Raw genomic sequence first — 20,625 nt, 5'->3', positions numbered from 1 at the left:
ATTAATTTATATTTAGCCACATTTGGAGCTTGATTCTTCTTCTCAGGGTCCAATTTCCCCAACATGTACAAAAAGTAATTACTGTAGTCGACAGTAAACTCTTATTACTCAACCATCCATCCGTCCGTCCAGACCACAGGTTGTGTGTGACAGCTGCGGCTGTGCCAGTGGCCCTGTGAACTACCAGAGAGGCACAGAGAGGCACAGAGAGGCACAGAGAGGCACATAGAGGCACAGAGAGGCACAGAGAGGCACAGAGAGGGGAGCCGTGGAAATGCCAATGCTTCTGTATTTTCCACGGAGTTGAACAAGCTTGATGATATACCTTTTACATAGAGCAAAGCCTATCTGGTTGCTGTTCGGCTGTTCAAACTATGCTATGAGAGAGATGCTGAAATCATCCCTGGAAGACAAACAAGCTACACTGGTTTCTAAAACATCCCACAGGGGGGAGAACTTCCACAGGGGCTTATCCAATCAGATATATATTTGTTTTGCATGAATAGCTCAGATACAATTCATTCTGGTGGCAATCTCTGTTGAAATGCTGAAATGAACATGTTTCATTTAACAGTGTCTGAAATCCTTTATTTTGGCATATGCAGAATTAAAAACTATACAAAATTGATAAACAAATGGTCAAATTATTTCTAATTTGCCTCTTCTCATATGCAGTTTATGGGTTATTTTCCTGGTTGTTGACGAATATCAGCAAGTTTCTCGCAAACACCCCCCTCAGAGGAACTACTTCTTTGATTCTTCACACTCTACTTCCTACCTGTCACTTGCGGGGTGTTAGAAACAGGAGTGGACTGAGCAGTGTTGGTGTGACGGGGTGTCCTCCTCCTGCTCCTGACGTCCACACCCCGTGTATAGTCACCGCAGTGGTCAAATGTCTGGAAAGAGCGAATCACTGAGGAGATCCAGGAAAAAAAGATCCCACGTTGACATACAGCTGCAGTTGTTTCCCAAAAAGTATTGGGTATCCATTAAGTGCCTGGCCAAACGACATATCTGACTCACTCCAGCTGGGCGTTCAGTGTGCTTCATCCGCTCCGGTCCCTTCATTCAGTTTCTTCTTAGTTAGCGCGGACACCCCCGACAATAAGCAGCCATGGATGCCATCAAGAAAAAGATGCAGATGCTCAAGCTCGACAAGGAGAGCGCCCTGGACAGAGCTGAGCAGGCCGAGTCAGACAAGAAAGCATCGGAGGACAGGAGCAAACAGGTCGGCACCAGTGTGAGACCGCGCTGGTGCTTTTACGCACCGGTGCCAAAGGCGCGGCACTGCATGGTGTCCTCTGACTAAGGATTAATATGTGTGTTTTTATAGGATTAAATACAATTTTGGAAATCATAATATATTAGTTTTTGTACTTCGTTATTTTGGCTACAGGAAGTTGGCAACAAAAAGGGAATACTTAACATAATTATGAAGTACTACCCTGAGCCTTCCTCGTAGCACTTATTGTATTCGTATTAGTTTGTAGCACTTATTGTATTCGTATTAGTTTATTACACTTATCCTATTCGTATTAGTTTGTAGCACTTATTGTATTCTGTTGCAATTATTGTTTTCGTAGTAATTTGCTTCTGCACTGTACTTTTGCTCTGGTTTATGCTTTAAGATGCTTGTTTAAGAAAGGAGATGCACTTATGACTTCTGGTGACTAGTAGTTCTCTTGAATACCTATGTTGAATACACTTCCTGTAAGTCGCTTTGGATAAAAGCGTCTGCTAAATGACTGTAATGTAATGTAATGTAATTATATTCCTTACAATTCAGCTAAAAGTATATTCTAACAGCCTAGAATGGTTGCATTTCTAAATGGTTGATCTGGAGTTTGCTATGTAGAGCAAGTATTCAGAGACACTATGAAGTGTCTTGTACTTGTGGTTGAGTATGGGAGTAATGATGTCTGTCTACAAGTTAGTAAATCTCCTCCTGTTTTTCTGTAATCAAGCTTGAGGATGATCTGGTAGGTCTGCAGAAGAAGCTGAAGTCAACTGAAGATGAGTTGGACAAGTACTCTGAAGCCCTGAAGGATGCCCAGGAGAAACTGGAGGTCGCTGAGAAGAAAGCCACAGATGTGAGTAAGGGCTGACGGAACCACTGACTGGTGGAGAAGCCCCAGTGGGTCACCCATTGCCTAAAGGTTTGACCTTGAACCACCCTTTGGGTCCCCTCAGGAAACTAAGATTACCAGGCCCCATACAGATTTAGTCTAATGATCAAGTTATGCAAAGATTCATTATAATAGATTAATGTCTTGAATGAAAATATGGATAGTTAAATTTAGCTCTTGTACTGTATATGGTAATGGCACAGCTAATTGGCTTGCCAGTGCATTCCACAGCCATTTGGATGAATCTGAGGTCCGGTGTAAGGTTTCAGTGCGGCCTTAAGCATATTTTGGCGTGCAAAATCCTTGACAGATTTGTGGTTCTTCTAGTTTCAGCTCACACTTCTGCTGGCCAACCCTGATGAAATGACCTGATTATTGACCGCGTTTAATGTTACACCAATCACTCTTAATTGATTCCATCACAATCTGCCATAACAACGTCAAAAACGTCAACAACGCAACAACAATATTATTGAGATAACATAAGATTATAAAAGATAAACTTGATTCCAAAGATAGACTTTATTAATTTATTGATTAATTGATTAAGATGATTGATAGGGAAACCTAAAAAGTACAAAAACAGATGAATAACACAAACAAGAGAAGAAGACTAAAAACTAGACCTACCATACATGTTGACTATGTACTACAATCTGAAGCATGATGATAAATGAAATAGAAGTACCCTTCCTCAATACATCAAACATCCCATGAAATCACAACTTAAATCCGGACATAAAGTTGCAATCAATAAATAAATAAATACACAAAAAAGCACTGAAAAGCAATAGGGTGGTGAGTTAAATTTATCGTGTCTGCATAGCAGAAAGAAATACACTATTGCATTTAAAGTGTGTGTGGTCTAATTAGTACAAAAAAATAATAATAATAACTAGTTATTCTTGTCATAATAGTAATAATAATATGATTAATGCTGGGGTAATTAGACAGTTAATTATATATACAGTAGGCTACATGACTGACCCAGTGTCTGTTGTTTGGTGTGTTTTTGATAGGGTTGGCTCAATTTACCAGTAGGGGATGCACTCAAACGCCAGGTGTAAAGCCTAACTGATAAAAAGTAGAAAAACTACATAAATTAAATTGAAAAATGACTCAAATTGAAAACCAGTGAAATAAATTCACGTTTCATTCATTTTATAATATTTTTTTTTTTTTTTCTTGCGTGTAAAAGAAATCGTCTACTTCCGGGGTTGGTAGCACGTCCCAGTCCCAATCCTCATCAGCGGCTGATTAAAGGCGGTGGGGGCAGGGATCACACGCGCCGCATCTCCCAGTGTCTGCCTGTGTGTGTGCCTGTGTGTGTGTGTGTGTGTGTGTGTGTCTGCACTGAGGCAGCCCGCACAGAGCCGACAAACACTAGCTTAGTTCAGACTTTAAAAAAAAAAGGAGGAAAAATGGCCGGTGGGAGCTCTCTGGAAGCTGTTAAGAAGAAAATCAAGTCGTTGCAGGACCAGGCCGATGTGGCGGAGGACCGGGCTGCGTTATTGCAGCGGGAGTTGAACCAGGAGAGGAGCGCTAGGGAATCAGTAAGCCACCCCTAATTATTTAAGGCAATTAGTCCCCAGGCTGCCGCCGGCATTAGGCGTAGATCCGGTCAAAAAAAGCGTGGCTGCTAGGCCCAGACAGCGACGGTATATATGCTCGTATCATGCTTGAAATGATCCCTCTGTAGGGTGTGCGTAAACGATGGGTGGATGAAGGGACACCACCCCTGCACGTCCCCAATACAAAAACAGCCTGTAACACTGCAGCAGCAGCAGCACAGGTTAAAATCATGTCTTCTGTAAAACTCCAACAGGCTAGTTAGTTGGATCACAGGGGAGCTGCTTTTCCCCCTTTTTTTAAAAAAAAATATTCAAATTTAGCCATGTTTGAAGCTTTAATGGGACAAGATAACCAAATCACAGTGACACAGGGAATTGCAGGCTTGACTTGAGAGAGGGAAGGAAGGAAGGAAGGAAGGGTGCATAAATTTGTCTAGAATTGTCTGTAAAGGTACTGACAAGGTGTGGTAGGTCTGACATTTGTTTTAAAGGAAAATGTATGTCATTCACCCCTCAGCCTGCAAATAATATGTGCACATTAGATCCTGCAGACCTCCCTCGGGGCTCTTGAGTCCTGACCCAGCCCAAAGCTTTTCCCTGGAGATTATGGGATGGGTTGGATGTGGCGAGCCTGCAGAGCCAACCGAAACAAATGCACTTGATCTGACTGTTTTTGCGGTGTTGTGCTCTCCCAGGCTGAGGGTGATGTAGCCTCCCTGAACAGACGTATTCAGCTGGTGGAGGAGGAGTTGGACCGCGCTCAGGAGCGTCTGTCCACAGCACTGACCAAGCTGGAGGAGGCTGAGAAGGCTGCTGATGAGAGCGAGAGGTGGGTAACATGCACCTGCAAGACGGACCCCACTCATAAGACCCTCTGTCCTTGGTACTATACAGAAAATTCAGTTGTGCTCTTCATATTTTGAGGGTTATAGTTCCGTATCACCTAATGTAATATTTGTTTTGGTGCAATATACTATTTATGAAAAATTATTTTAGATTTGACAGTCAAACAGAAGAAAATTTGGTCCTGAATCACTTCACTGTACTTGGTATCAACACGTTGTAGGACTCCACTGGGATGTTGCTGCTTAACCTCAGTATACTGAAAATCAAAGAATGCACCTGACTCTGCTGTTGGAGTACCACTCCTAACATTTTACTCAGTGCTGCCACTGGTGGCTGGAATTAATATGGCACTAATGTAAAGTGTGTACTAAATTGAAACATGGGGATAGAAAAGTAGTTTGTTTTGATGATGCTTTGCTTAATGGCATGCCAAAATAATCATTGATGTTTGTGTATACAAATGTCTTCATATTGATGCAAAATAACTCTTGACCAATAGTGGAAGCGGCCAACCTTCAGCTTTCTGATTGAAACTTGAATGATATCTTCTATTGCAACAAGTGCAGGTATCGACAGCATGAATAATACAATCGCACTCCTCACCTCACTAATGCTCTCAATCAATCAAACAACAAAAGCAATTCTGCAAGTTAGCAATTTGGGACCAAGGCACTCAAGACAATAGAAATGATGAGTCATAATTGATTAAAAGCTATTATAACAGCAATGGTGGTATAACAGCATAAAATAAAAATTAGATTTATTAACTTAAATACATTAAAATAAGGGATAAATAAAGTAACAATACAATAGAATAAAACATTCAAATAAAATAAAATATATTTTTGTGTGTCTCTACCTGCTGATTAGTCATATGCTCACAGTCTTCATGTACACAGTGTTGACCACCATCATATGACCGACCAATGTGTCTGTAAAGTATCCAGAGGTTTTGTACAGATGGTAATCCAATGTGTGTGAAAGTCTGTGTAGAACTTCTCGAATTTTAGACCACCTTCACCAGTAGAAGACATCAGTAGGAACCATTTGCTTTATTTTAAGTCGCATAAGAAATTAACTTCCTGTGCTCTTAAAAGACAAAATACCGATCTCTCTCTGTCAGTCGTACAAAAGGAAATTATTAAATCAAATTGACTTTTTGTTGTGCCCATGAGTAACCCGCCACACTGTTTTCTTTCATCCAGAGGCATGAAGGTTATTGAGAACAGGGCAATGAAGGACGAGGAGAAGATGGAGCTGCAGGAGATCCAGCTGAAGGAGGCCAAACACATTGCAGAGGAGGCTGACCGCAAATACGAGGAGGCATGTTTCTCAGCTGTTCAACTGCACTCTGAACTTTGCATTATTTTACTTCAATGTAACAGCTGACATCAATGAATACTTTCTGACTGATTCATATTGTTGTCGCCTAGTCCTAAATAATGAGAGTAACAGTTGTTACTAGCGATGTATCAAACTGGTGTGGGACTAAACTCTGTACGTTGTGACCTCAGGTGGCCCGTAAGCTGGTGATCATTGAGAGTGACTTGGAACGTACAGAGGAGCGCGCTGAGCTCTCTGAGAGGTAACAACTTCCTTCCCTTTCCCCTCCATCTGTTCCTTCAAGTGGCAACTTTAAACAACCATTCAGAATGACATTTATAATGTTTTTGTTCCTCTTTGGCGTCTTCCTACCTGTTCAATCAAACTAAAAAAAACAATAGCAAATGCTCTGAGCTTGAGGAGGAGCTGAAAACGGTGCAGAACAACCTGAAGTCTCTGGAGGCCCAGGCAGAGAAGGTAGGACGGCTGACCAAGACGAAACATTGCAAATAATCCGAAGCATGAACACGGGAAATGTGTTTAAAATTGTCTTGTATATTTGCCTAACTCCTGCCTTCGTGTGCAACCACAGTACTCGCAGAAGGAGGACAAGTACGAGGAGGAGATCAAGGTTCTTACAGACAAGTTGAAGGAGGTGAGTTCAAATAATTTAGCCTAATTCACTAGTGAGAAAATAGTTTATCCATCCTGCGTTTCTATTTTTGCATAGGCATTTTTAACAGCACTTAATTGCTTTAAATGCTTGCAGGGCTGTGGCCAGTGCTGTAAACCTCTTATTGGACCTGCTAATGTTTGACTCTTATTTCTCCACTCAGGCTGAGACCCGTGCTGAGTTCGCTGAGAGATCAGTCGCCAAACTTGAGAAGACCATTGATGACCTGGAGGGTATGAGTCTTTTCCACTTAATGTTTAGGCATTTTTTCAAGTTGTTTTTTCCAAATGTATGGTCGTCTGTTACATTACAATTGTGACGTACAAGGCAGTTACTTCTCAACAAGCCAACCCGAAATGGTAACATTGTCAGGTCCTCTTTAGGATTCCATGTCTAGTGAGCTCTCTTCTAATATCAGAAAATAAACACTGTTTTTTGGTAATTTCTCAAAGGGATACTCGCAAAAGAAGTGCCTCTTTTGTAACCATTGGTGCAGTGTGAGGTTATTTATCTGGTCAGCAGGGAGTTAAATCAGGCCTCAGTACAAATATCTGCACGGTCAGTTGTCTATCATGGAGGGGAAAAAACAAAGCGGTGATGCACACGGGCCTGCCTGATATTATTCATGTTGCCAACAACATTTCTCACCACAATGCCATTTGGAATTCTGGTGTAGTGACTGATCAAGGCCAGCGAGTCCAAAGCAGTCCTCACAGGGTCACGGAGCATGTGATGCAGTTTCTCAGTGACTCCTCAGGAATCTGACACAACATCGCCAGCTGTTCCATATACACTTCCTATTTCTGTCCTGCCTTTTTGTTCAAGTTTCTCTCTTTGCATTTTCCTTTTTGACTTTTGTTCTCTGACTATTATTTTTTTCTTTTGTCTTATTTTATTGCAACTCCTTCACTGCCACTTCAAAATAATTACCACACAATAGATGAGCTGTATGCCCAGAAACTGAAGTACAAGGCCATCAGCGAGGAGCTGGACCACGCCCTCAACGACATGACTTCCATGTAATTCACCACATGCTTGTTTATTCTTTGTGCCTTGGCTCTCAACACCACTAACCACTGTTGCCAGGATACAATAGCTCCCTCTTGTGGGATGTTTGAGTGCTGTGATTTTAATTCAGCTGTTTTAAACATGGGTGGATTTTAAGAAATCCTCTTTCACTGCCTGTCTAACCTTGATGTGTGCGTGAACTGAAGGTGCTTTAGATGTGTTTTTGACTAGATTCCTAGGCTAGATTTCCCAGACTTTTTTGTTAACTTATAATTTCATTTAGTAGTGGCGCTAGTCTCTCCAGAGCTTCTTGCAAATTAGCCACATTTCCTCAAAAGCTTTATTTTCATTTTCTTTAGCCTGTCTGGCTCAGTTCTGCATTGTTTCTTCCTCTTTCGTTCTGCATGTCATTTATCGTCTTTACCACCTTTCTTTTTATATCTCCAACACTTTTGTTTTTTGTTCCTTTTTTTTCACAGCTAAACTTTTACACCCCTCACTCGAGAAGCTGGTTGAACATCATCATCTCTCCCCTGTGCAGCGCCGCCCAACTTTCTGTCTCTGTATTTCCTTACTGCCCCGCTACTACTGCACATTGGGCTGGCGCTGCTGCTATTCATTTGTTCATCATTCACACAGACCTTTGAGCCATCTTGCTTCTTGTAAAATAAACATTCTTCCATCTATGCCAGCCCTTTCCCCTTTTCTCTTGCAATGTTTCTTCATTTCTATTTGTCCCATTTTCCTTTTTTTTTTTTTTTAATTTGTCTTCTATGTCTTTTAATTTGTTTTGTTGAGTAGCTTTTGAATAAACTCTGAAGCTCCGCTCACATTTACTCTTCCTTTTTCTGTTTGAGGGGACAGTTATTTGGTATAATGCAGTTGGGGGTGTTAATTCATTCTATTTACCTGAGACACACTAGTGTGCACATGAAATGGGACCGTTGTCAACTGTTACAGGTTACCTTCTTCTATAGACAGTTTGTTTGGCCCTTTGTGTGGCTGCTTTATGTATTGTATCTTGAGCACACTTTAGTGGCCAAAAGGATCAACTGCACCACCAGGGATTTTACATTTCAAGTACTGACTTAAACATCTTAATGATCTTTAGTTTTTGCATCCCCCTTTTCAAGGAAGGGAGTTCTATCGTGAGATAAAATAACCTCTTATAAGTCGATTCAAGCCCAAACATTTTTTCTCAGTTAAGGCTACAGCAACCACAATTGCATCAAAAGGAATAATGAGGGGATGTTGCCATGGGTACCGAGGACAGATAGTGAGTGATGGCTTGTGAGCCCTAATGGACATGTGAATGAGAAATGGAGTAAGATATTGCTTTAGTTTGATGTGTTCATAAAGAAGTCCAGCTTCAGTACTTACGGTAGGATGGAACTTTGCCTTATAAGATCACATTGACAATTGTTCTGTGATTAACTTCAAAGCACTAACTCTTTGTCTTCTGTACTAACCTTCCTTCTCTTTCCCTTTTCTCTTACCTGCTTTCTGATTGTCAAGACCATCTACACAGGCAGCTTGAGAACAACCGCCTTCTGACCAATGAACTGAGAGTAGCCTTAAACGAGGCGTAGACTGGAAGGGGTTCTCGTATGCTTTCATTCTTCTGATTCTCAAACGTCCGGGCATATTGTCTAATGCTGTGCTATAAAAAGGGTATAGACAACTGTGTCTGTGACACAAAGCTTAAACCAAGTAATGCTTTTAACAAACCGGAATAGGATGTAAGATTTTCACCTTATGCATGCTAAAACTGTGGTTACAGGTGGGAGGTCAGACAACCGCAGGTTATGAAAAGTTGCAGAGTGGATTTTATATTTACTGCTCAGTTATCCACAGGTCTGTCTGTCCCAGCTATACTGAAAGGACACTTTTTTTCTTTTTCTTGACAGGCTGCCCCTAATCTCACAGTTTGTATGAGTGTGATTAGTTGAACAAATAAACCTTCTGAATTCACTTAAGTCTAAATAGTAACACAGAAGAGAGTATGCTTTGGTCTAAAGCAGGAAGGATGTCGCACCTTATCTGTTAAGATGAGCATACTAGTTGTTCGAGATATGTTGAAGTCGTATATGATTGGAAGGTGTATGTAGAGCATTTACCTGTTAAATGAAATCGAAGGGAAAAATCATGCAGTGTAATGGTACAACTTTTAAGCTTTAGAGTAATATTGAGAAAACTGTGATAATGATGGTAAAGAGAGGGGGAACAATATAAGGGGTAGTTATGAAGGGAGATCATTTGTGGCAGAAAAAGGGAGGGTTTTCCATTGGGGAGGAAAAAAAGGAGGTCTCAAATTTTGGATTACATCAGTGCTCATATTTTTGATTGACCTGAAATTGCTTGGAGAGGGGGCTTGGACTTGATACTGTCAGTCATTAGCATAATTTAAAACCTTGGCAAATGGCTGTTCTTTTGTCCTTAACCTAGCAACAGCCCTGTCTATAGCTTGAGTATAACATTCACAGTGAGTTGGCTTACAGTATCGGAGCTGAGAATATGTACGTATTTAATCAATGCTAACTACTTTTGTCGAAAAGGAAAAAAAAATAGTGAGAGGTGTTCACTCATACATTTTCACACTCATAAGGTGTGGAACAATATCCAACACATGTCTAACACTGTTAGCTTTGTCTGTTTTATATCCTGTGTATCTTTGGGCTGTTTGTTTTTTATGATTTTTAACCGATGCAATGCTATATTGACAGATAAACTCACACGTGCTAAAGAAGAAGGCCTGAACGTAAAGCAGATGCTGGATCAGACTCTAATGGAGATGGTAAACATTTGACCCAGCTCTGTTCCTCTCCCCACATTGCCTCAGCTGCTCTGAATATGACTGGCTTCCATATACGGCTGCTACAGATACTGTTTGGCCTTGTGTTTATAAGTGTCTCTGAACTTCTCATCCTGAAGAAACCAGCTCTACACAAGGTAGCATACTCCACTTCTGTGAGCTACAATTAAACTACACTGTTTGCAATACACACTGAAATCAAAGGTCTGTTATAATTCATTGCATAGCTTTAAAGTTTACATGTATATGTTGGTAGACTTTGCACTTTTTGGGGTGGAAATGCACTGCACATAATCATCATCAACAAAGCCATAAATTAAGCCACGGTTATATAAAAGGAACTTTTATTACTTCTGTAAAGTTGTTTGTCTTTGTTTCTCCTGTATTGTAAACATTCATTCAGTGTCGGTGATTACACTTCCATTTAAGCAAGGAAGGAATTCTTGGCAACGTTTTTTTTGAACATACTGTTTGATCAGTTAAATAAAAAGATTTCCACGCTGTACTCACTTTTCTGTTCATGTTAAGAAATTATTTGTTTGATTTTGTCCCTCCCATTTTATCCTGGAAATGTTAAGATCATGAATAAATGGTTCGATCAAGTATACTTTATTCCAAGTCTGGCTTTATTACAAATGTTTTATTGGTATGTTTGGGATAATTTCAGCAATAATAAGGGGGAAATGTAAGATATCAAGGGAGAAACCTTTATTTGACAGTCTACTGTTTCTTAAGTTATATTCTCTCTGTCACTCAATTTAAGCAATGCAAAATGGAGCACCTTTTACAGGAGAAGTGCCACTTGTATTTCAAATGAAACGCAGCATGAGGTAGTACTGTTTTAAACATGAACTATATTCTCGTAGTTTGTTGCAGTTAATCACCTGTGCAGTGAAATGTGATTGATGTCACTTAGGAATATATTATTAGGTAGCATTGTACTTGTAATGCTCTAAAATGAAACAATGTCTACATGTGACACATTATTTCCCTTCTCTACAAGTTAAAATTAAATAATACTAAAACGAGGTGAGGTGAAGTGACAAGCATTTCACAAGGGAAACAATTATGAGCAGAAATATATAATACTTAATAATAATAATACTTTGTATAACAGAAATATGTTCTATGGTAACTACCAGTCAAAATAATCATTACTTAAAAATGTACCTTTAATTAAGTTTTACAAGAAACTACAGAAAATGTTTTGGGAAACATAAGCTTTCGGCGCAGGCTAAAAACTCACCTCTTCAAGAAGTGCTACCCTGAGCCTTCCACTTAGCACTTATTGTATTCGTATTAGTTTGTTGCACTTATATTAGTTTGTTGCACTTATTATATTCGTATTAGTTTGTTTCTGCACTGTACTTTTGCTCTGGTTTATGCTCTTAGATGGTTGTTTAAGAAAGGAGATGCACTTATGACTTCTGGTGACTAGTAGTTCTCTTGAATACCTATGTTGAATACACTTCCTGTAAGTCGCTTTGGATAAAAGCGTCTGCTAAATGACTGTAATGTAATGTAATGTAATGTAATGTAAGCTAAGCTGCTATAGCTCCTCCTCGCCGCAGGGGGCAGTGTGTCGCATCTGCAGCAGTGGACGAGCAGAGGTGAAAGGTCGTAGCTGGGCAGTCTGCTGGAAAACCCCGACCACGATTTGAGAGCAAAATATGGGTGAAAATGAAGAATTTACCGATTCTTTACAAGACAGCAAGGCTGCATACGTCCTCAGCAATGTGGCCGAGGTGGTTGAGCGAATTCTGACGTTCGTGCCGACCAAATCTCTTCTCCGGATCGCAAGGTAGCGGGAAATGTTTGCACGCTGCACAGTTAACTTCGCCGACATCAATGGCTGTCTGAATGGAAGTAAAACTACTTTTTCCACAGAGGACAGTCAGCAAGTGAATGTGGCAGCCAGAGTGTTGTAGGGGTTGTTTTTACTTTACCTAACGTTTCTGTCATTTCTTGCAGCTGCGCAGTCGTGTTTTTCCTGCAGGAGCACGAACTTAAAGGCTCCCAAGCTTAAATGTGTCTGTGTTTGTGTCTGTGTCTGTGTTTGTCAGTGTGTGCAGACTGTGGAGGAACTGTGCCCGCAGAGTGCTGAGGACTCAGCAGCAGCTGACCTGGGTGTCAGCCTGTGGGCCGTCAAACACAGAGGCCCACGTCCTCTGCAGCATCTTGGCTGAGGAGGTTGAGGTAAGTTAGATAATGGAAAAGTTGTTTGGGATGATAAGATAAAATAAAATAATCCTTTATTAGTCCCCCAGCGGGGAAATTTACAGGATTACAGCAGCATAGGTTATAGTGCAAACAAGAGACATAGTAAAAGAAAAACAAGATAAAAGAAATAAAAAAAAAAACAAGTATTATAAATAAGCAATAAAAACAGTAAAGAATCCACAATATCTGAAATATTATATGTACAGACAGAAAAACTATTATAACTATAATTGCACAGTGTATTGTATTGCACAGGTTTTTAGTGTCATGTGGTCTGCTGGGAGCAGAGTTGGTTGTGCAGCCTGACAGCAGCAGGAAGGAAGGACCTGCGGTACCTCTCCTTCACACACCGGGGGTGAAGCAGCCGGTGGCTGAAGGAGCTGCCTCATAATAAAATGAGGGTGTCCTGCATGGGGTGGGAGGTGTTGTCCATCAGGGATGATAGCTTGGCCATCATCCTCCTGTAACGTAACTTGGCACGTGTGCAGTTAGCACAATATTGAGGATAATGGTGTAAACAGATTGCAAAAGTATGGTTAACACTATGATTGTTCATGCTCGGCCTGAAATTATCTCTTTTTTTAGATCTCTTTTTTTAGTTTAGGGTGTGGAATATTGTTGGGTCATTTAATGTATCCAGACTGCAGTTCATAAAGGTTTCAACACTGTTTTAACATATGCCCTTCACTTGTGATTATTTCCAGAAAGTGTTTCTCGTGCCCAAAACAGTTTTGACATTGGTAGACTATGAGGGCTTCACTGGACGAGCCTATTGCTACAGACAGAATAAAGGTTGGTATTGAATATTGGAATTCACTGCTGTTTTTTACATTTTTTTATTCTGTTCATTTGAGAGAATATGTTTGGTAACTGCATAAATACTCAATTGTGAGTTGTGTTAGTTGAAAGCAGTGGTGCAAGAAGTATTCAGATCTTTTATTTAAGTGAAAGTACTGATACCACACTGTTAAAAAACTCCACTACACGTAAAATAATGGCTTTCAAAAACAGTATTCTCAACAACCAAGTCAATGTTTAACTATTTTATATGCTTTTTTTAAAATTCAAATTACTGCTGCATTTACGTGTCTATTGTATCTTAATGCTGTGTATGTCTAAGGTTGTTCTATTTGTAACTCCTTTATATACTGTTGGATAGTTTAATCTACAGCAATGCATCATATTCTCTAAGATCGTCATATATTTGTAGCGTTGCTATCCTGTGAGATCCACATATGTCCAAAAAGGACATTTTTCATGAGCTCAGAAAAACAGCCCTGTTTTCAGCTTTGTGAAGATGCACGTTCCAGCTCACCCAATACTCTTTTAAATTGTTTATTCAGCTTAAGAGGTAGGAGAATAAAGAACGTCTTCATCTCTTAGTTTATCACCAACATTTTAAAACAACAAATTTGGAGATGCATGGTTTTCACTGGACAGGGAGGGTATGAAAAAATATAATATGCAAAATAATTCAAGCTGTCAGACAATATGTTTTGGAGTAAATAGTACAATATTTGTCTCTGAGATGTAGTGGACTAGAAAAATTAAAGTAGCATACGATGGAATTTATGCAAAGAATAAGTGCCTCAAATTTGTACATAAGTACAATAGTTAAGTAAATGTACTTAATTACATTCTACCTGCGGAAGAAAGACAAGGCCTATATGAGTTAAGTGAGGTACAACAAAATCCTTTAGAAATCCGTATTTATTTTTATCAAAACACTACCATAGTTGTGTGTTAGTAGGCGTCTCAAAAGCCGAAAATAGATTTGGGATGCATATAAAAAGCTTATATTATGTGTGTTTTACACATATGTTAAATATTTGATGGATGAAGTTAGAACTAAGGAAAGCTTCAAAAGGTTTTTCCTTATTCCAATTGAGGGTCAAGATCTGAGGGTGTTTTATTCCGTACAGATTGTAAAGCCCCTTACGGCAAATTTGGGATATTGGACAATATAAATTAAATTGACTTAACTTTAAAATCATGGGTTGCTAAATATTCAAGATGGTTCACACATTGTCCAACGAATACAGAATTAAATAGAAAATGACAACGGCCTCAATTGTAAGAATCATATACATTTGAAATGGATTTAATCATCCATTTTAAACAAATTCAGTGCAAGAGTGTTTTTCAGGAAGCTTGTGTAACAGTTATCATTTCCTGTTGCTTAGCTTCAACTGTTCCTCTTTATCGTTGCATTTTCAGTTGCACATGTTGTTGTGACATATTAAATAGCTGATGAATTTTTGTTATGACTGAGTAATAATTTAGGGTCTGTTTATGCTCAGTTTAAATCATGTTGAAGTTGATGTCTTAGTTGCTATGGTTATTTGCAATTTAATAAAGGCCTAGCTTGCGCACTGATTTTGGACAGTGGTTAAACTATTGACGAGAACTAATTTAAGCCTTCTGGATGATCAATCATAGGAAATTCAGGCTTGCATACTAATTTGCTTGCACTGTTTCATATAGATCTTACTGAAATTTAAAATGTTGCTATATAAGTATTTAGCGGTGTTGTTCAACACTTAACAATGCTTTGCTGATGTAATGTTTTTGGAATCTAAAATTCAGAATGTGTATGTTTCATATCACCTGCCTCAATAATGTCTTTTTTTTATTTTTTTTATCAACTACTCTGAAGCCAAAAAGAATCGCCACAGTCCGGACACGGTGGAAGAACTGAACCTGCTCTTCCCCAAAGGCTGTGACATCATGGGCATCACCACACCAGGAGTAGTCCGTAAGTGTTCCTCTTTTCTGTCTCATTTATATTTCCCCATTCAAATAGAAGAAAATAAAATCCCCACGTCACCCCCAATAAAACATGATTGGCTACATAAAGGAATCATGTTGTTAAATGTTTATATAGAAGGTTTATTAATTTTGCTTCAAAAAAAATGTTGGTACAAATATGTGGCCTTAGCATGTTCATCTTGCTAGGGTGTTTTAAAAAAATAAAGCTAACCAGGTGTCTTGGGTATATCAGAGAGGAATAGTTCACCTTTCAACGTAGAGGACTACTATCAATCCCCTCTGCTGCTGCCTAGTTGTAAAGCACCACTGGTGGATGGCGCGTCCATGCGTCTACCTCTGATAGATTGCCTCGTCTGCCTGGTGCTGCGCTCCCCATTTTTCCATATAATCACAACCCTGCGGAGAAGTGACTCTCCATCAGCCATGTTCTCTTTCCTCAGGATGATGGCTTATCAGGCTCCCGTAGTTGATCAGGTTTAATGGCAGCCTCAGCTGTTTGTTATAACACTCATTTTGTGATATAGCAGATGAGGGTCACTACAAGGTCTCCACACACATCAAATTAAATTGAATTAAATCTTTGATTGGATTAGGTCGAATCCAAAGATTACTTGTTATAAATCTGCCATATAGCCTACATCTCTTTATTCATGCATGTTGGTAATGGGTTTGCCGGGTATTAAAGAGATATGCTATACACCTAGACATAGTATTTCTGCATAGCTGCTTATGAATTCAATAAACTGTAACACATTGTAGGATGTCGATGGTTGAGATAGTAATGTACTAAATTTGCTCATTTTAAATACAGTAAAATGTTTTCTGTAATGTACAAATTCAGTTGCACACCATGTAAACCCTAAAATCTAAAAGGTGTACGAGTGGTGAATGTCTTTTAATCTTGTAAATGTTTGACAACACAGCACAAGGTTTTCTCATTTGCACGATAGTTCATTCGTCTGCTTAAATATACAGTATTTGCTGGTTTTGCAGAGGCTGTAGTTTGTGGTGTTGAGAACATCTACAGTTAAGTGTCTTCAGTCTGCAATGGCAAGGGTCTCCTAGTGACCACTGTTCCTCTTGCTTTTTTTGTGGTTAGCATTGATAACTTAATATTCTACCTCATGCCTACTACTCTGTGCAGTGACTCCTAGTGGCTCCTGCTCCAGCCTACCTCAGGAGTACCAGGAGGGGGAGGCTGGCTTTGCAATCATGTTCCCCAGCATAGAAGGTGTCAACATCAAGCCTTTTCATTTTTGCAAGAAGTCCTTTTCCCCAACAGGTCTGAAAGAAGCAGGTGAGTGTTGGCTCACAGAAATTATTCAATAATCTAAACAGAAAAAATGCAGAACTTGTTTTTTTATTAGTACTTTTGTTTGTTGTACTTTCTTTCCAGGACTAGTTGACAACCCAGAGCTGCGTGTGGTGCTGATATTTGTCTATGAGGCATATAAAGCTGGAGGAGCACACTTCCTCAGCCAGATTCTGGAGCCTCTGGCCAAGAGCAAAGCTCTCATTGCTGGAGGGCTGGTAGAAAGTGTCTTCTCTCCTGCAAGACACTGGTGAGATAATGTCCTTCACTAATATCATGTTTTTTATATTTATTTTTAGAAAAATAATGATTTCATACAAAAATAACAATTGACCGATCTTAAGATCCGCCCCCTTAGCTACTGTTGCAAGGTCAGACAAGCTTGACATAAAGAAACTTAGCAAAGCTGGTTCCATTTCAAGTGAAAAGGGGCGGGACTTAGGAAGGGTCAATTGCCTGTGATTTCCTGTTTTGCAAACATCCTTTGACTGAAAGGCTTTCCATAGATACTGAGTAAACTCCCCTTATTTTAATCTCTGTATTTCTGTCACTTATACCATTTATGGAAATGCCAATAGGCTTTGATTGAATTTATAGATAAACAGTGGAATCGATCATTTTAACAGTTGCATAGCTAAATTAGCAGTGGCATTTGTTTACTGCATTCTTTTCGCAATATTCACGATCTCACTCTCACATAATCTCTCACTCCGTAGCTGTAGCCAGGGGGCATATGGTGTGGTGGGACTGGCCTTGAGTGGCCCGAAGGTGCAGGGGGCATCTGTGCTCTTGGACCAAGACATCAGCAACCCAAAGGAGGCTGAAGCTACGATCCGGCGGCTAAAAGCGGCCAAAATTCCAGAGAGGAACACCCTGGGGTTCATGTTCGCCTGTGTGGGGAGAGGTCAGAACTACTACCACAACCAGGCCAATGTGGAGGCCGACGCCTTTCACAAGGTGTTCCCAAACACCCCGCTCTTCGGCCTGTTTGGCAACGGCGAGATTGGCTGCGACCGAATCGTTAAAGACGACTACACGCTGTGCGACACTGACACGGACAGTCTGCAGCATGAGTACACTACAGTCATGACCCTGGTCCATTTGGGCTGACTGACTGACCCACAGTGACAATGAACAAGCAGTAGTAAAAGAAAAACAGCAAGTCGGGAACAAGAAACATTTTGTACAGTTTCACATTACACTCGCATTAAGACTAAGAATATTGCTGTCACCATTTCTGCTCATAAAGCAGGAAAATGATCCCTTTAGCCAATGTTATGGCATCATTTGGGAAACTGGTCCCTCTGAACCTGTGTGTGTAAACACAGCTTCATATTAAAACTAGGGAGTTTCACAAAGTTTTAATATTATTAGTATTCAAATGTGATAGAGCACTTGTAAAATATATCTGTATATATTTTTCCCAAATTTCGCCCATATTCAAGGCATATCTTACCCGCTGACATTAACCTCATGGTCTGTTTGTTTTGCAGGTAAGTTAAGATATACACTTGTGTGTCCCACAAGCTATTGATGTAGTTGGTGATTCAGCGCAGGCACTTTTTATTCTTGTAAGTAAGAGGAGTGTGGTTCCCCTTCCACACCACACAATCAAGGCAATCTTGATTTAAATGCTTTTCTTCTTACGTAGGTTTTACACTTGTGTGTTTGGTTTTTTTTACAAATAAATAAGTGTTAGCCCACAAAATGAATAATCTTTTGCAAGATATCTCGATATCATTTTTCAATTGGGCACAGGGGCATCAGTCATATTCTTACAGTGCCTCTTTTTTTGTCCACGTCAGGTCATATCTCCTACTACCTACTTTCAACTGTTAATTGTTGGGCTTAATGGTTATTGCATCTGCAGCTTAAAAGAAAAAAATCACCCTAAAACAGAAGAGAGAGTAGGGCAGAACGGCTGCACTGTTGGCTGTGTAAGTGTCACCGACCAGCAGAAACTCTCAATGTCACATCAGTTAAGTCTCAGCTATTCCACAATTTCAAAATTTAGGAAATAGTTGTCAATTTATACTTTCTAAGGTTAGATTAAATTAACAAATATTAACGGCTATTTATGAAATCCTGTTGGTACACCCTAAGACTCGAAAAGTGGTCCAAATTTTACACATGCCTTTATACTATTAAATATTGTTCAAAATCCATTCTTGTTTATAAATGTGTTATTTTCTAGATGGCTCTGCAATTGATTGATGCCATACTTTTCCCTCACTAAGAAAAATATTCTGATGACATGAAGGTGCAATTTCCAGTATATATATATATATATATATATATATATATATATATACTTTGTTGGTCAGGAAGTTATGGCTATATGTTGAAGTCCAGCTTTCCGATAAAAGCTGCAACAATTGTTGCAAGAACGGATGTTTTTGAGAAAATTCCAATGTTACTTTTTGAAAGAATTATTAGAAGTCCTCTTTTGTATCATAATTCCCACATATTTCCTCATAGGTTTTGAAGAGGAAAGTATTATGTATTTGAATTGTTGTTTTTTTTTGCTCATAGGAGAAAATTGTTTTGCTGATAATGCACTTTTCTACATGTGCCAAATAAGAGGCTATCTGTTCTGCTCATTTGCTCAATAAATTACATTCAATACTTAGATTTGTGAGTTTTTCTATTTTCTTTTCCTTCTCCCTTTTACAACCACCACTACAGCAGCAGCTTTAGACCCGGTCCCTCAGCAGCGGGGCGTCACGCATCCCTCCTCGGTTGTAACTACAGTCCTACTACTGTGAATTCAAATCACCACTTTTCCTCATATTGGCGCACACCCTGACATGTGAGCCTCAGCCTATAACATCTCCAGCAGCCCACGTCCAGGCGTGCTCAGATAAAGGAAGAGACGCTTCAGATTGATTGATGTGCGGTTTAACCATCGACTGGCTAATCCCGATGAATGACAAACGGTTAAGCCAATTGCTGTAAAGGCAATTTATATTCCCATAGTATCTTTATTTTGGGAAACCATAAAAAAAACAAAAAAACGCTCATGACACGGAGAGGGACGACCTACCAGGCGTTAAGATAATAAAATCATCTGTGCAGATAATCCGCTCACAAATTGGCCTCAATGGGGAACTGAGAAAATCTACTCTCATGCTTTTTTTTTTTTTTTTTTTTTTTCTCTCTCTCACACACACACACACACACACACACACACACACACACACACACACACACACACACACACACACACGCACACGCGTCCATCGCACAGCCAATATTTTTAGACTGCTATGTCGTGACCGGAGCGTTGCAAATGTCACACGATCCATCGGCTACAGTCAGTCTCCGGCACCAAAACCTCAATGTTTTGATGGCGTTTGGATAAGATCTCGTTCCCCGGGCCTCTGCTGTGTGGACACGGAGGGGGGGTGTAGGGGAAGAAGGTAAGAGAGCCGAGGCATCGTCGGGCTCGCTTCAGCACCTGGACAGCTCCTTTTTTTTTTTTTTTTTTTTTTTTTTTTTTTTTTTTTTTTTTTTTTTTTTTTTTTTTTTTTTTTTTTTTTTTTTTTTTTTTTGCAGGGTTCCCCGCTGCTCTCGCCGGGGAAACCCTCGGCTGAGGAGCGGAACCCGCAACCCCTCACCGCTCCAAGCCAGGAGGAGGCTGCACTTAAAAAAAAAAAAAAAAAAAAAAAAAAAAAAGGGTCTTTTTGCTCAGTCTGAATGACACTTAGATTGCTAATATGATCTTGTCGAGTGACGATGCTTCTTGCATTTGAGCATCAGACCCTCTTTTGGTTTCGCACTGAAATCCAAGCAGCGCAAGTGGGAGCAGCAGCAGCAGCAGCAGTGCTCCTCCAATGCAAAAGTGCTAAGGATAGCTGCAGCCTACACACACTGCGACCCTGCTGCTGCTTCACTCACTCTGATCACCACCGAGGGAGACATCACTATCAGCAAGGGGGCAACGCGAGGCACGATTACCCGTCAAC

The 20,625-nt window shown here is 39.9% G+C and overlaps 2 protein-coding genes across 4 annotated transcripts; both read left to right on the top strand.

Moving 5' to 3' along the window:
- The first annotated feature begins 1,000 nt into the window (after positions 1-1,000).
- Positions 1,001-10,922, top strand: LOC129106016 (tropomyosin alpha-1 chain-like). Of its 3 annotated transcripts, XM_054617331.1 has the most exons (9): positions 1,001-1,228; positions 1,965-2,090; positions 4,393-4,526; positions 5,749-5,866; positions 6,058-6,128; positions 6,268-6,343; positions 6,459-6,521; positions 6,703-6,772; positions 10,271-10,922. In XM_054617331.1, the coding sequence occupies exons 1-9, from the start codon at positions 1,115-1,117 to the stop codon at positions 10,351-10,353; spliced, it is 855 nt and encodes a 284-aa protein (XP_054473306.1). In that variant the 5' UTR covers positions 1,001-1,114; the 3' UTR covers positions 10,354-10,922. The 3 variants fall into 3 exon arrangements, with proteins under 3 accessions (XP_054473306.1, XP_054473299.1, XP_054473291.1); XM_054617324.1 differs by lacking the exons at positions 1,001-1,228; positions 1,965-2,090; positions 10,271-10,922 and adding exons at positions 3,384-3,679; positions 7,480-7,562; XM_054617316.1 differs by lacking the exons at positions 1,001-1,228; positions 1,965-2,090 and adding an exon at positions 3,386-3,679.
- Positions 10,923-11,982: 1,060 nt separating this feature from the next.
- fbxo22 (F-box protein 22) lies at positions 11,983-19,253 on the top strand. The gene is made up of 7 exons (XM_054616353.1): positions 11,983-12,160; positions 12,423-12,555; positions 13,284-13,371; positions 15,236-15,334; positions 16,493-16,645; positions 16,745-16,910; positions 17,377-19,253. Exons 1-7 carry the CDS (start codon positions 12,030-12,032, stop codon positions 17,768-17,770), a joined length of 1,164 nt encoding a protein of 387 aa, XP_054472328.1. The 5' UTR covers positions 11,983-12,029; the 3' UTR covers positions 17,771-19,253.
- The last annotated feature ends 1,372 nt before the right edge of the window (positions 19,254-20,625 follow it).

Source organism: Anoplopoma fimbria, chromosome 2, assembly GCF_027596085.1.
Source record: "Anoplopoma fimbria isolate UVic2021 breed Golden Eagle Sablefish chromosome 2, Afim_UVic_2022, whole genome shotgun sequence".
Classification (NCBI taxonomy): Eukaryota; Metazoa; Chordata; class Actinopteri; order Perciformes; family Anoplopomatidae; genus Anoplopoma; species Anoplopoma fimbria.
The sequence above is the reverse complement of the archived record's forward strand: the minus strand, read 5'-3'. Positions and strand labels throughout refer to the sequence as shown.